The sequence below is a fragment of the Protobothrops mucrosquamatus genome, unplaced genomic scaffold, assembly GCF_001527695.2.
Source record: "Protobothrops mucrosquamatus isolate PMUCROS unplaced genomic scaffold, P.Mucros_1.0 scaffold_69, whole genome shotgun sequence".
Classification (NCBI taxonomy): Eukaryota; Metazoa; Chordata; class Lepidosauria; order Squamata; family Viperidae; genus Protobothrops; species Protobothrops mucrosquamatus.
Window position 1 is genome coordinate 401,183 of NW_015386145.1, and position 15,920 is coordinate 417,102.

Genomic DNA, 15,920 nt, shown 5'->3' on the forward strand with positions numbered 1-15,920 from the left:
CTAATGTTTTTGTTTTGTTTTTTCTCCCTGTAGTTGTTTGTTTTGACAGGATCAGGGAGTGCAGTGACAGGGGACACAGCCAGGTTAAGTAGGAAAGCAAGACTGAGGGATAGTTCAGGAGGGGCATCTTGTGGGCAGGGAATCCCTTCAAGAGATTTTTTTCTATTCCTTCTAGTATATTTCATTTTTAAAGGTGTCTCTCAGAAAAGTTGGAAGAGGGTAAGAGAAATGTATGCGATGTCATGTTTCAAATTTGTTTTGCAAATTATTGCCTGATCTCTTATGTCATTTAAAAATGACTCCTTCAACTGCATTGATAGGACCTGCAGTGTTATTTAGATTTTTCATTGCCTTTGATTTTTTTCCAGTTTCTTTTTAGTCTGCCTATTCTTTTGTACTTAGCTTCCTTGCTCCCCTTTTCTTGATGTGAAGACCCACGAAGGTCTTGGTGGCATTAATTTCAGAAACACAAACTTTCAGTGTCTGTCTGTGTTCATGACAATTGATTAAGGTGGCTTTTGTCAACAAGATAGGTTGTCAAGGGCAGGGCAGTTTTAAACTTGCACCTTCCGCGATCTGTGATTACTCTTGCATGTTTCTAAACAATTCCAAACTTTTCCCCTTTCTATTCATAACTCATACCTTACAGCATAGTCATATGTTCTAAATCATTATTAGTCATTTCCTTTTTCCCGTTGTCCTTTCCAGACAATTTTTGCCCAAATCAAACAAAAGAGTGGGAGAGAGACAGTGGCTGCCAAATTGTACTGCGTCTATGCAATGAACTACTGAGCACTGGGGTCAATGCAGAGATAAGCATCAGACAGTTTGCCCTAGTAATGCTTGTGTTATTGCATTGTAAAATGTGCACTTTCTTTTCTCCATCCCTCCTTTCAACAGCATAAGAAGAATTGGGTAATTTCGTCTAAGGACATAATTACTTTCCGTAAGGCGCTGATGAATCCCATCACAGCTCTTCAGTTTCAACACTTTGTATCCCTGAAAGGTGATTTATTGGGGAATGGAGTGATCTTCTGGCAGGAGGTACAGAAATACAAGGTACAGCACTTAAGGAATGGAAGTAATGCAGTTACTCAGTGACCAGGACATTTATGTCTAAAGCAACCATTTCAGAGTAGGAGATCTAAAGATGCTGACTCCTGGACTCTTTGAGACTTGTCCTATTACTTAGCTAAATATCAAAACACAACCTTGGTGACTACATAGCTTTTTCTCAAATATCCCATTCCTTCCCCTTTGTCTTGTTTATACCTCTGGAATGTCTTCCTAGTCCTCCACTCAAGTGATAATCAGGTCTGAGCCTACTGCCCAGTTTAGATGGCAGTCTCTAGGCTACTTAAGCACTGTCATTCTGTGGTTGTCAAATTCAACCCAGGATAGGATACTGTGGTTTTCTCCAAATAAGATAAACAGTCTGGCAAGGAATCCTGATCCATTCTGTAGCTGTAGACTGTAGCTGTTCAAGTATAATATCCAAACCATAATTCCTAATTGAGGCTACATGATTTGGAATATGTCCTCACCTGATTCCCACCCTTCCATGCTTTGAACTCCTCTTCCCTCCAGGATTTGGTTTAACCTTGGTATTATTTTATAAAAGAGTCTACATTGCAATAGCAAACTAGGATAAGACCTTGAACCAGAACTGATTTGAAATATTGGTTTGTTCTCTGCTGTTTGTTGTGCTCTTGACCTTCTAGCATAACCTTCCAACTGCCCGCTTTGTTTATGCAGAGTGTATGGCAATTTATGAACTTTTCATCTGACATCTTGACTGTGACGCCATCTTCTGTGCTTACAGTAGTTGATACTTCAGTATGTTGTGCTTCAGAAAATTAACTTACTGTAATTGTTCATTGTTAAGTTATCCATTAGTTAGTGAATCTTATACACATATTCAAGTTTTTTGCTTAATTTTGTGATAACTGCATTGATCTGTCTGCAAGAAATTCTACTTGCCTGTAAGCAAGAACTGGTAGGACACTAAAATAAATGATAAGAAAGACAAAAATATGTCTGGATAGTGGACATGGCAGTACCTGGAGACAGCAGACTAGAAGAGAAAGAACTGGATTAAATAACAAAATGCAATGACCTAAAAATAGAAGTAGAATGATTGTGGCAAAAGAAAACAAAGGTAGTACCAATAGTAATAGATGTCTTGAGGCAAACCTGAAACAACTGGAGCACCACTTGAACATCTTGAACACCATCGGCATTGACAAAATCACCATCAATTGCAAAAGTCTGCTTTACTTGGAACATACCAGGCATGTCAAACTGCTGACCCGTGGGCCGGATGCGTCACGCTGAAACCGTGCCCACCCCATTGCCGGCAATGTGGAAAAAGTCGCAATATGTCATGTGACGTCACTTGACATCGCGAGTTTGACATGCCTGGCTTATACTGACAATATCTTTAACATCTTCAAAAAGACAGCATCTGCCTATCCCAGGTGCTTGGGAAGGACTTGATACAGTAAACCAAATCTGGTGTAAACAGCTGGCTGATTGTGCAATGAACCATAATAATTAAGGATTGAGCCCCCAATTCCACCCAATGTTCAGTGGGGTAACTGGGAGCTGGTCTTCCTGACCGCAGGTGATATGGGGTGGGAGGGGAAAGAATAGCTGGGAATCCATCAACTGTTGCCCTGAAATGTCCCTATATCAAACTGTATGAGGGTAGTAACATTGCCTAGCTTCATTGCTGAGGCCCAATAATAGGAAGCCAACGAGGCAGTGCAATTTATGTCAGTATGTTTCCTCTGAATTCAAGGACAAGAGAAAAGAAGATCAATGTAACTGACTATGCAAAAGAGCCCCAAAATAGATTCTCTCTCTCTCTCTCTCTCTCTCTCTCTCTCTCTCTCTCTCTCTCTCTCTCTCTCTCTCTCTCTCTGTGTGTGTGTGTGTGTGTGTGTGTGTGTGTGTGACACACACACACACACACACATGGGAGAAACTAGTGTGAATTCATTATCGTAGACATGTCTTGATACTATTAAGTGTAACATTCAAACAGTTCATTAGTCCTGTGCTGGAGTGGTGGCAAATTCACCTATCTATCACACACAGTTTGCAATATGTGTTATCATTTACCACAAGAACATGCTTGGCATAGAATCAAAATATATAGTTAATAGTACAGTATGGCTAAATAATATGAAATGAATAGATAAAAAAACCCATCACTGAAGGTTACTGAAGTACACATTGCCATCATCCTCATCAGCTGATTAACTTCCTTAGGGCTGAGAGTTATAATTCATACAACATCTTAAAGGTCACCTATTGGCCATTAATACCCTAAAAGGTCTTCTGAGAATTAGATTTTTCTCTCTGTTCTTAATAATTATGGTTGCAGAGCCGGTCCAAAAGGAGTAGGGAGAGAGATCTTTCCTTCTAAAATTAGTTTTTATCTGATTACTTAAAAAACTTTGAACTTGCCTACGTACTGAGATCTTTTTCCGAGAATTTCTTTAGGTTCTTGCCAAACTGAAGTAGGTGATGAGGACTGAGGAAGATTTTCACATACTGAGGCTCTGATTCTGAAATGGTTCCCTGGGAAATTTTTGTAAAGTGAGTTGGCCTGAGAAATAGAACCTGAAGAATGGCTAGGGAATTGTATTTTAGACATACATCAAGCTAACTATCTAAATAATTTGCATCAGCTTTCTTTGACCTGGCGCTTTCCAGATACGTTGGGGTGGCAGTTCCCAGAATTTCCCGCCAGCTGTTGGCCATACAGATTGGGAATGATGAAAGTTGCAATCCTAACACATCTGGAACTCATCAGGTTGAGGAAAACTGATTTACATGTTGACTGTGTAATTGCATATATACGCTGAATGTTTTGTTTCTTCATTTTCAGGACCTGTGCCATTCTCACTGCAGTGAATCCATTATTCAGGATAAGATCACAACCATTATCAACTGCTTTATTAATTCTGCCATTCCACCTGCTCTTCAGATTGACATACCTCAGGAACAAGCTCAAAAGATCATTGAACACAGGAAAGAGCTAGGCCCATATGTGTTTAGAGAAGCACAGGTACAGAATAAGTTTGTGGGTAATCATGCCTTTTGTGTAGTTTTTATGTCCCTATTACGGAATCTAGATTGGCATACTCTAGTTTGATATTATGGCATTAAAAATTAAAATTAAAAATATGATCCAAGAAATGCATAGAGATTCCATCTGTGTACAGGTAGTCATTGACCTACAACAGTTCATTTAATGACCATTTGAAGTGACAAAAGCACTGAAAAAAGTAACTTATGACCACTTTTCGCACTTAGGACCTTTGCAGCATCCCCCTGATCACATGATCAAAATTCAGATCATATTTATGACTACAGTGTCCCAAGGTCATGTGATCCCCTTTTGTGACCTTCTGACAAGCAAAGTCAAGGGGAAAGCCAGGTTCACTTAACAGCTGTGTTGCTAACTTAACAACTGCGGTGATTCACTTAACAACTGTGGCAAGCAATGTTGTAAAATGGGGCAAAACTCACTTAAAATGTATCCTTTAACGACATAAAATGTATGCTCCATTGTCCTAAGTCAAGGATTACCTGTACATAAGATTTTGTCACATTCAAATATTGTTGAGGGCCACTTCCAACTTTAGTCTCTGCTGATTCCTAAGAAATACTCTAGAACAGGGGTGTCAAACTGCCGGCCCGGATGCGTCATGCGGAAGCTGTACCCACCCCACTGCCAGCAATGGCAAAACTCTCCAGATACGTTGCGTGACGTCACATGACATCGTGAGTTTGACATGTCTGCTTTAGAAAGTGTATGATCTTTCAGAGTTGTTCAATGCAGTACACAAGAAATTTTTGATAAGAAAAAAAAATCCTTCCACTTACGACTGTAACAATCTTCCCACGGTCATGGAATCAAAATTCAGGGGTTCAGCAATCTGCATTTATTTATGATGGTTGCAGCATCCCAGGGTCATGTGATCATTATTTGCAACCTTCCAAGCTGATTTCCAACAAGCAAAATCAATGGGGGAAGCTGGATTCACTTAACAACCATGTGTTTCATTTAACTGCAGTAATTCACTTAACAACCATGGCAAAAAATGGAATAACACTGGGCACAACTCACTTAACAACTGCCTTTCCTAGCAATGGAAATTCTGGTCCCAGTTGCGGGTCATAAGTCAAGCACAATCTGTACTTTCATAACTCTTTTGGGTCTGTGATGTAAAGGAAACAATCTCTCTTGCAAAGAGATTATATCACTTCAAAAACCTCACAGTTTCTGCAAAGTTGTTTTTGAATTTTTATGGAGGCAAAAACTTAAGCAAAGCTTCAAAAGAGGAACCATTCATCTGTCAAAGTTGAATATTCTGGACAACAATTTGGATTTAAAAGTAGTTCTGATGCAATTTGTTTGGTTTTAGAAACCTCATATTAAAAACATAAACAATTCACCAGTTAATGTTTTTATTAATGCAAGACATTATAATTTTTTTAAAGGAAGGCTTTGAAATTGTGGCTTAAGAAATTTTTCATAAACCATAAACTCATTCTGATGGGAAGCATGTGCCTGTCTGAAGTAAAATATTAAAAGGCAGTATGTACTGTACAATGCTGGGAGTTTGTGCTGTGCATTAGAAGCATTTATCGTCTGCAAATATTCTAATTGTCTGCAGTACTGTTTGTTTCTGTGCAGTATTGCATTCTAAGACACCCTTTTTATTTCCCTGCTTCAGATGACTATTTTTGCGCTTCTCTTTAAATTTTGGCCAAAGTTTTGTGAATTTCGAGGCAATTTGATTGATGAGGCTATTTTGCCTTGCTTGGAAAGAGAAAAGAAGATACAGAAATTTAAAAAAGCAAGAGAATTAGAAGAAAAGGTGAGAAGACCAGATTAACCTCACATGTACCAGTTAAACAGTAATGTGAATAAGTCAAAGTAAGATAAACTCTCAAAATAGTACAGCTATTTTATATCTGATTCAAATCCTGCAGAAGTGAAATCAAAAAAAATGCCCACATTATAAATGGCATTTCCCTATTTAGTATTCATTTATTACATTTGATTTGTGGCGCTGTAGGAGTTTAAGACAGAGAGCAATATTTTATAATGAAACATACTTTGAAAGTTTGCTGATCTATGACAACCTAGATGAAAAGACCTTTTGATGCCAGCTGTCCATAAATCTGCTTTCTCTAAATCTGATCCTTTAAGATGCGTGGGAATGCAATTCACACCATACACAATGTTATAATTCAGTTTGCACTGAGGAAAGCTGCTTTAAGAATCCTTATTCTTGTGAATTCTCCCAAGAATGTAATTCTATATTTACAGAAAGTTGCTATATGCTGTATGCAGAGGATCCACTACACAAAATATTATTAAAAAACTATTAACCAAGTGACCCCACCCCAAATGTTAGGAGCCCAATTGGAAAGGGGCAGAGGTAGATAGATCCCAGCTCATAAAAACTATAAAACCTCTATTCATAATGGAAAGGAAGCCAGGAGAGAACAGGGCTTCATATCATATGTTGTGGAACGAAATGATGATGGAAGTGAATGTCGCTGGATTCTCACAACCAACCTGACAAGCAACATATCCCCTATTTTAGATATGGCAAGCCAAATCTTCTCTTCCATAAAAGAAACGGTCTGTCATTTGACATTCTGTTTCTGAGCTCAGGGCTTCTCCTCAGTGCTAATCATGGAGGACAAGGCCGAGGGTCATCACCTGAGGAAAAAGGGGAAAAAAAACTCAGTACGAGTAGTCCTTACTTAAGGACCACTTGTTCAGTGGCCATTTGAAGTTATGACAATGCTGAAGATAGAGATTTACAAGCAGTCCTCAAAGTTGCAACAGTCACAGTGCCCCTGGGGTATTGCAACTTGGGCACTTGGCAACCGGCATGGATTTATGACCAATTGCAGTGGTCACATGATTGTCATTTGAGACCTTCCCCACCAGCTTTTGACAAGCAAAGTCAATGGGGCAGCTGGCAGGAAGTCACAAATCGTGGCCACAGTGCTTAATGCTATGCATGATTTGATTAATGACAACAACCTGAACTAATGTTGTAAGTTGGTATGGTCACACTTAATCACCACCATCATTTAGCGACAGAGTTGCCAGTACCTAGGGCAGTTAATAAGTGAGGACTACCTGTAGATCTTGCTTGAACCAGAGGTTGAAGGGAATTCAGAGAAAGCAGTCTGGGATCCTATAGAAATCCCTGAGTAACTGGAAGAATCCATGATAGTCCCACTGCAAGCCAAGGCTAGAGCCTCAAAAGGATCTTTCTTGGGTTCCTTGATAATCTTTCTAACTACATCCCAAAATACTTCCTTTATTTGTAATTATTTTGGAAATCTTTCTCAACAGGAGTCTCCTTATAAGAGAAAAGAGTTATTCAAGAGAAGTCTGACTAGATCCAAATCCTAAAACAAAAACAAAAAAGCACATAAAGTGGATTCTCAAAAATATACTGAAATATACTGTCCAATAATTTATTTTACTTCAGAAATAATCAAATATTTATTTCATTGCTAGGCACAAAGGAAGAAAAGTTCTATTCCTGGGAAAACAAGTTCAGCTACTGATTCAAAAATGAGTATAACTGAATTTTCACCATCTCTGAGCTTCTCTGGATTGGGCCGAGAGGTAATTGAATTATGTTCTATCAGTCCTTCCTGAAGCACAATGTGGTAATCCAGGGATGATTCAGTGGATTTGGGAAACAGATTGAAAGCCATTTCTGATGTGCTACCAGTTTCATTTTTAAGAAATTGCTATTGTTTAAGTATGGGCAAATGAATTTGCTAGCATTCATTAGGACCCCTTCCCTTTATTTTGGAAAATGGGGCAAACAGCTGGACATGTCTGAAATTCATATCAATTTCATTTTATATGAATGTCCCTCATGACAGGGGCTGCATATTGCTAAATGACAGTGGGAGCTTTGTTTAAAAAACATGTAAATTAAAAATATTGAATAAACATGTTGAAGTTGTTATTAATTAAAAAAAATAAAAGCCCTTTTTAAATTGCAAAATGAAATAAGGAAAGACCTGTTATCTCTTGAATAATGTGAAAATACTTATGAGAAGAGACAAATAGCACTGGCAAATATCTGAACGTATGTTTGATACTGGCATATTCAAGCTGTAAGTGCAGATTAATTCAGGCAGGCTATAAATATAAATAAAGTACTGATTAGATATGAAATTCAGATATTTCACAACTGCCTTGGAGGAACTTGGCTTTTCAACCTCCTCAAATGTCTGTATTGGAAATCCTCACTTCTTATTACAAGTGGTATTAGGAGACCACATGAATTATGTTGCCCCACCGATAAATAATGCAATACTGTAATAACTTTATTCTCTTTTATTAAGATTTCAGCTTTCTGAAGGTAAGAACTGCTAACATTATCTTAGGATGTAAAAAAGGATTGCCCATTTATGGATCCACTATCATACCCACCTAACTTGTTTGCTTGATTTTTTAAATCTCTTGTAGTTTTTCTGGTCTTATTCAAAGTACATAGAAGCTCTTGAACAAGAAAGGGTCCTCCTGCAGATTCAAGAAGATTTAGAGAAAAAATCAGTAGCAGCATCTGCTTATTCAGGTCAGCTTTTCATCAATGAGAAAGGTTTTTGTGGGTCCATTTAACATTGATTTTCTTACTATGTGAAGCACAACAATATTATGTTTGTTCTCTGAAGATAATAAGCTTTATTATGGTTTTCATCTTTCTTTCTTTCTTTCTTTCCTCCCTCCCTCCCTCCCTCCCTGTCTTTCTCTCTTTCATTTCCCTATTTCTCTCTTTTTTTCCAGGTCTTTCATCTTTCCTCGCTCTGAAAAGTGATACAGCCATAAGCTCTGACAAATTTAGTCCCCCAGCAAACTTCAACACAGCTTTTGTGAAGCAACGTTCATTCCCACCTAAAGATACTGCAAGTATGTCTCCAGGGGCTCAATTAATTTTCCATGTTGATAACAGATAATATCTCTTCATCAGATGCTCAGTTTGTATAATAATATAAAAATGAAATGCCTTGAGGATTCAGTCCAGGAGGAGCACGCAAGTATAAGCAGCCCATACTCCTTGATGTGCCAATAGTTTTTTCAGCACTTCATACTTGGTGTTTCTTTCCTTCTTGCCTACATACTGTAGGAGATTTGCCCTTCCAGGGAAGCCTTTTCATCAGCTTGCCTAAAAACATTCTTGTTCCTTCCATCCCTGCTCCTCTAACTTCCTACTGTTGTCATTCTACCTGCAGTGGAGAAATGATCCTCCTGCAGTAATTGCTTCCCCTTCTCCTTGTTTGGCCTTTGTCCATTTTCAAAAGAATGGTTGACATTGGTATTTTTATCTTAAATTATAGTTCACCATTGCACAGTGATGTCATATAAATACCCCAAGATTCTAGTCCACAAATATTAGTATTCTTGCTTTTTTCAGAGTTCTACCAAATGTTAACAGTTTCAGGGCCCAGTTTCAGTGAGAAACAGTTAATCATGTTCTTAATATGTTTACTGAATATTTTTTTTAGACTTGATCTATTATAACCCTAATTGTACCTAAATCACAGCAAACACAGAAGGCTGGGAATTGAAGAAGCAGATGTTATTTTTCTGTGAGCTACCCATATATGTGGGAATTAATCATTCATAATCCTATCATTTAAACACAATGATTGGGCATATGAACATTCTTCATTGCAGATTAATTCCATAATTTCAACCCAATCTTTGTAGTTGAACCATGCTTCTGATTTGAAAATACACAGAAGCACAAGAATACCACCTGTCTGTAATTCTTTAAAGTAACTGCCTCTGTTCTTGAGATCATGTGGCAGTTTTGAAGGCAGAAAATATTTCAGATAAACTCAAACTCAAAGTCAGATAAACCCATGCTTCACTTACCTCCAGACTGAATTTCTGCAACGTATATTTCTTGGGGCGATCTTCAAAAAGGACAGCAGTCCCCAACCTTTGCGGTTTGGTGGCCTGGCTGGAAGGGGGGGGGAGAGGGGGACGGGCTGCACAAGCAGCAGGCCGGTGCACATGTGTGCACAGTTCAACTTGTGCAACTGGCAGGCTGGCATGCATACGCGCACATGCAGCTCAACTTGCACGAGCAGCAAGCTGGTGCACATGTGCATGCACGAGCACCTCAGCTTTTGCAAGGTGACCTGTGACATGCATGTGCACATGCGCCAACTTGCCGCTCACACAAGTTGAGTTGCGTGCATGTATGCCAGCCCGGAACTGAATAGGCCATGGCCTGGGAGTGGGCTGTGGCCCAGGAGTTAGGGACCCCTGATCTAGGAGGCATCTCCAAGAATATGGGTAGGATCTTGCAATTAGATTCAGTGTACAGATAGTCCTTGACTTACAACAGTTCATTTAGCGACCATTCAAAGTTACAATGGCTCTGAAAAAAGTGGCTTATGACCGTTTTTCACACTATTGTTGCAGCATCTCCATAGTCACGTGATCAAAATTCAGATGCTTGGCAATTGACTCATATTTATGACGCTTGCAGTGTCCCAGGAACATGTGATCACCTTTTGCAACCTTCTGACAAGCAAAATCAATGGAGAAGCCAGATTCACTTAACAACTATGTTATTAACTTAATAACCACAGTGATTCACTTAACAACTGTCTTGCTTAGCAGCAGAAATTTGGGGCTGCATTGTGTTCGTAAGTTGAGGACTACCTATACAACAGTCCTCCAAGACCTGCGTTGGTTTGTTTCCTAGCACAATTCAGAGGGTTAACTATTATTTTAAAAAATTTAAAGGGTTTTGATCCAGGATATCTTAGGGGGTCACCTCATCCTGTATTGCTGCCCAGTCTTCTAGATCTTATGGAAAAGCCCTTTTCTGTGGCAGAGATGTTTTTGACTGAGGCAAGAGAAAATATTTTCTAATTAAGCGTTTGGAATCCTTACCTTGGAAGGCTCCCTTGGCTCATTATTTGCTGGTATTTCACCATCAGGCCAAGAATTTTCTTTTTTAAGCAGATATTCTCTCCACAGGTCACATACCCATTAGAAAATGCTTCTCTTGTCTCTTCTCTAATGATTACCTTTCTATATTTGCTTTTGTTAATAGTTTTAGTTTTATTTTTGAGGTGATTTCTATTTAATATTTTCTATTTAAATTTATTACTGTTTTTTAAATGCTGTAAACTGTTAAGAGCAGATAACATATGTACTGGAAAGGGATAGAAAATTTTATATTAAATAAATTAAACATATTCACAAATTTAGAAACGTCAGCTGGAATTACCTGTGAAAAGGCAAAATAACTTATTCCTCTAGATTTCTTTGGAACTGTAGGAATTGTGTTCATTTTCTGTCTTACAGGCATTGTTTTTTGTTTCTTAAATATTAATGCCATGTATCTTTCCCTCCCAACCAGAACCATCGAAATTTTAAGGAAACTGTTGAAGAAATTATGGGTTTGCATTCACAGTGGGACAATTTATCAGAAATAAATGAACATAACTCACTGGTTTGCTCTATTTTTCAGAAAAGATATGTAACCAAGAGAAGAAAGAAACTAATTCTGGTGCATTCAGTGCCAGTGGGACTTTATTCCTATATATTGTAGTATTATAGCCTTCTACAATTTAACAGCTATGTTAGAATACAATTCTTATCATCTGGAGACATCAATTTTACAGTGCCAAATTGGGAATCCTGTGCTATTATATACTTGTTTTTAACGAAGGAAGAATTGTTAATTAATTTACCTACAAAATATTTGATAGGTTTGCAGCTTGTTGACAAGGCCTATATACTTCACTAGGTTTCTGAAATGTAACATGTATTCTTGGGGCTAACTTCAAGGCAATTCCTCTTGTTTTTGCTGTATAGAGGTCTCCAGAACAGGTGTACAAAACATTCCTGGGAACATCAGGGCTGGTCCACAGGTAGAGCAATTTGTAAGCTTCAAAATAGCAACATCTGTGATTCTATCTGCCATATTGTTTCACAGCCACATCTGATTCATATTGTAAATTACAGTGAGAGCTTGAGCTCAGTTGTGGATGATTGCTGCTGAAGGATTCAAATACATTAGTTCTTTCTTCCTTTTGCAATGTTCATGTTAAACGATGAAGTATGTATCAAGAGGGGAAATATCTGTGGCCCACATGTGGTCTTTTTTGATGGTTTCAACATTCTCCAAGAACATGTCATTCCCAAAAGGGAAAAATTGGGACCAAATCCTGCTCCTGGTCCCTCTGGGCATCAAAGAGGAGGAGGAGAAGGAGGAAGAACCACAAGAAAAACAACAAATGAAGCCCTTCTGCAAAATGATTGCCTTCACCTGTTACAGATTATTTGGTTTAGATTCATGATACATCATTTTTTGGCCTTGTGTCTAAGATCAGATTCACCATGCTAGAAATTTGTTTTCTTTGCCATATGTCAAACAACTGCACTCTGGATTGTTTCTTTTCTATAACAAGGATTTATGTCATACATTAAAAAGAAACTCCCATTTAGGTACTTAATTTTTTCTCTAACCAAATATAATATGAAACCAACAATGTGCCCATATTTTAGATTTGGACTATATTTATTTGTATGCAATCCAAACATCAACCCATTAATCCTTTATATGTCCCCCATGATACCTTCAAGCACCTGATAACCAAACAACTTGTTTTTCTCATTCAGTAGCTCCATTCTGAATCAGACTTAGCAGACTTATTATATAAAAGATATAATCCAGACATATGTCAGGGAGGATAAACTGTGCTTGATTGATACTTGGTTTTGCAGAATTGTTTCCACCCACGCAGTAAAACAATGGTTCCCTTGTGGTTTTGATAGAAGTGGTGTAAAGTAGATGTCTTATTTGTCTGTCATAAGAAATATCATTGCTTAATATCACACAGAATTTTGCATGACTGGTTATAATTCATCCCTTGCATTACCATCCCTCAGTTTTCCAGAGTAGTTCACAAACCATGTTAATATTGATTTATCCAATTTACAGTCAGCCTTTCAAACTTAACTGAAAGAGGGAGGAATATAGTGATGATCCAGTCAAGTTGGGGTTTTCTTTGTAGTCTACTTTACTTTAAAGGAGAGAGTGAAACATATAATCGCATGTTTTTATTTGAAAATCAATGATATTTAAAACTTTTTTAAACTTTGGAGTGTGATGCTTTGTGGCATCTAAAGATTAGCAAATCTATTGTGGTTTTCTAAAGAAAAGATATGCTTTTAACATTAATACAGCTGTAATTAAGGTATATTAGGTGTAAAAACATTTTTAATCATAGCATGTGCGTGAATTAGATTACCAAAACAAGGTTAATTGATATGCTCAACAAGAGTTTTATACAGGGCAACTTTTAATAATTATTATATTTGGATTCTGGCACTTTGAGGCTTACACAATTACAAATGAATAATTTTTCATAGCTTGGAGTCCATTTGATCAAATACAATAAAATTATCTTGAGTTTCATAATACAATACATGGAAATATTTGGGGAAAAGTATTTGTAAAGAATGAGGTTAGAAAGAAATGAATGGCAGACAGTAAATACATGGACAGCCATTCACTAATTTGTGGCTTTGTTGACAGGAAGTCATTTTTCACTCTTTTGTGACATTGTGGTTAGTCCTAATAAACGTGTTAATAAACCAGCAGTTTATTATTTTTCTCTTGAATTGTTTCAGATTGTTTTTTGTCTTCATTTCTCCAGAGACGCTTGATATGAAGCCAATCACCAAATTATAATAACCTATGAATATAGGGCATTGCTAAATGACTTTTTTCATTAATGTTTGCATTTCTGGCTAATTCAGTGCAGATTTTAAAAATCAGATTGGCAAGAATATACATAATTTTAAAACTTTCATCTAGTTTAGATCCTATATTTATAAAATATACACTTCAGACTATCTATTAGGCTGTTGTTAGCTTGTGATAGTATTGGGATTATTTGTCAAAGTAATCAATACATTCAGGAATCTTTATTCCCTGTCCCACAAAGGTCCTCTTAGAATGTATTGATACTACCTGAATCACCACTGTTTAAATGTTAACATGTAAGCATCGATAAAGAAAATGTCTGAGTCAACAGTAAATAGATTTCTAACTTTCAGAAAATAGATTTTCACTTATAAAATTGGATTACCATCCCTCTTCATTGTCTGAGCTACGTATCCTCCAACCTACGTTAAATATATTTTTTTCTACTTAATTTTATGCACTTGTTATATTTTTTATTCTTTTAAATATATTTAGTTTGCATTAGTTTTTGCTGTTGTAAATTATAATTAATAAAATCACTACAAAAATAAAGGAAGAACTAAAAGCATAAATCATGATGGAGAAAATCTATGTGGTCGCTAGACATCAGAAGCAACATGATGGAATACAATGAATGAATAAATAAATCATCAGCTTTTAAAATATTTGAATGGCTCTCATATCAGGGAAATTTGTCATTCAGTAAATAGGATCCAGACAGCAAGTTCAATTTCCAGGAAAAGAGAGTGTCTATAAACATTAGGAAGAATTTCCTGACAATTTGATATAATACAATTATAATTTAGACACAAAACAAGGGCAGGAACTGCCCATGAGTCAGATCTAATCTAAAGTTTGGTTGAAGACAGCTCTCTATAAAGAACATCTAGTCTTCTCATGGCACCTTCTTTGATCACCAGAACTTTGTAATATTCTGGCAAATGGACGAAACTGCTTCTTTCTTGAATAGATGACTTTTTGGAATAAATGGAGGTGTCATAAGGATCACAGATTTGGCATACCTTCTGATAACAGGCAGATACTCTGAGATACAAACTGTTCCTCAGACTAGAAAATGAAAAATAGATTCCCAGAGAGAGAATATTTTAAGTTTCAGCTTAATGACCAATGTCAGAAAGTTTCATACATTGGCAGATGGCTCCAATATTTTGATCTCATCCAATTCTGTGCTTTATTGATTTATACAGAGAATAGTGCTTAGTCCAGCTTTCTGAATCTAGAAATTGTCCAGATGTGTGGCCATAAACTGCTAGCAGTGGCCATACTAACAGTAGAATTTTGAGAGTTGCAACTATTTGGAGAATGCTTAAGACTCTTTACTTATAGACCAGATATGAGAAATTCACTTTTATTAAAATAAGGAGTCTTGCATTATCTTAAAAGGTCTAAGCAATTATTACAAAATTAGTTTTTGTAGACTGCAGTCCATTTTTTCAGTTGAAACAAACTGATCGTTGTTTGTCAAGCTCCCAAATAGTCCTGTTCATTTGGGCAACCCTTTCTATGAAGTTTTCTACTTTTTGTCATTTTTTTAAAAACAAAGGAAAGGGACATTTGAAATTTCTCTTTTCTCCTCACCCACAAAGCTTTTGCAAGTCAGTGTTTAAAAATCCAACCTAATGACTAATACTTTCAATAGTTGTGGCAATCACTGGTAACCATCATGTTGCTTCATCTTCATATGGTCCAAAAGTTAGAAAAACCATTCCTGCTTACTTGTTCTTTGCATTCATCATTGTAAGATTACTCCAAAATTAAAGCATGCAGTACTTGAACGAACTTCAAAAGCCGAATTTGCAGTTCCACTGGTTGAGCCTTTTTATTAGTTCGTGTTTTCCATTTGCCTTCAACATCTTGCTTTGCTGATACCCTTCTAGAATTTCACTAAGTTACAGCTCCAGTTGGCAAGTAATTAATTTCGGGATGGCAAATATGGGTTGAGGTAAGTTCATATGTTCTGCTCAGAGACAAGAAGTGGTAAAGAATGCCACTTAAAAAAAATTGGATATACATATTTATACCACACAAAGAGTGCCCAAGTGTGCTGTAGGAAAATAAATAAAAACTCATTTAATCTAAATATAAACAAATTTGATT

General features: G+C 37.0%; 1 protein-coding gene across 1 annotated transcript in view; it reads left to right on the forward strand.

Moving 5' to 3' along the window:
* The window catches only part of RGS22 (regulator of G protein signaling 22), an 80,882-nt gene extending 71,280 nt beyond the window's left edge, over positions 1-9,602 (forward strand). Inside the window, exons 22-28 of the mRNA XM_029283656.1 lie at positions 907-1,059; positions 3,896-4,075; positions 5,751-5,894; positions 7,565-7,675; positions 8,534-8,642; positions 8,852-8,974; positions 9,571-9,602. Coding sequence (XP_029139489.1) covers positions 907-1,059; positions 3,896-4,075; positions 5,751-5,894; positions 7,565-7,675; positions 8,534-8,642; positions 8,852-8,974; positions 9,571-9,602 — 852 coding nt within the window. The remainder of the gene's footprint in view (positions 1-906; positions 1,060-3,895; positions 4,076-5,750; positions 5,895-7,564; positions 7,676-8,533; positions 8,643-8,851; positions 8,975-9,570) is intronic.
* The last annotated feature ends 6,318 nt before the right edge of the window (positions 9,603-15,920 follow it).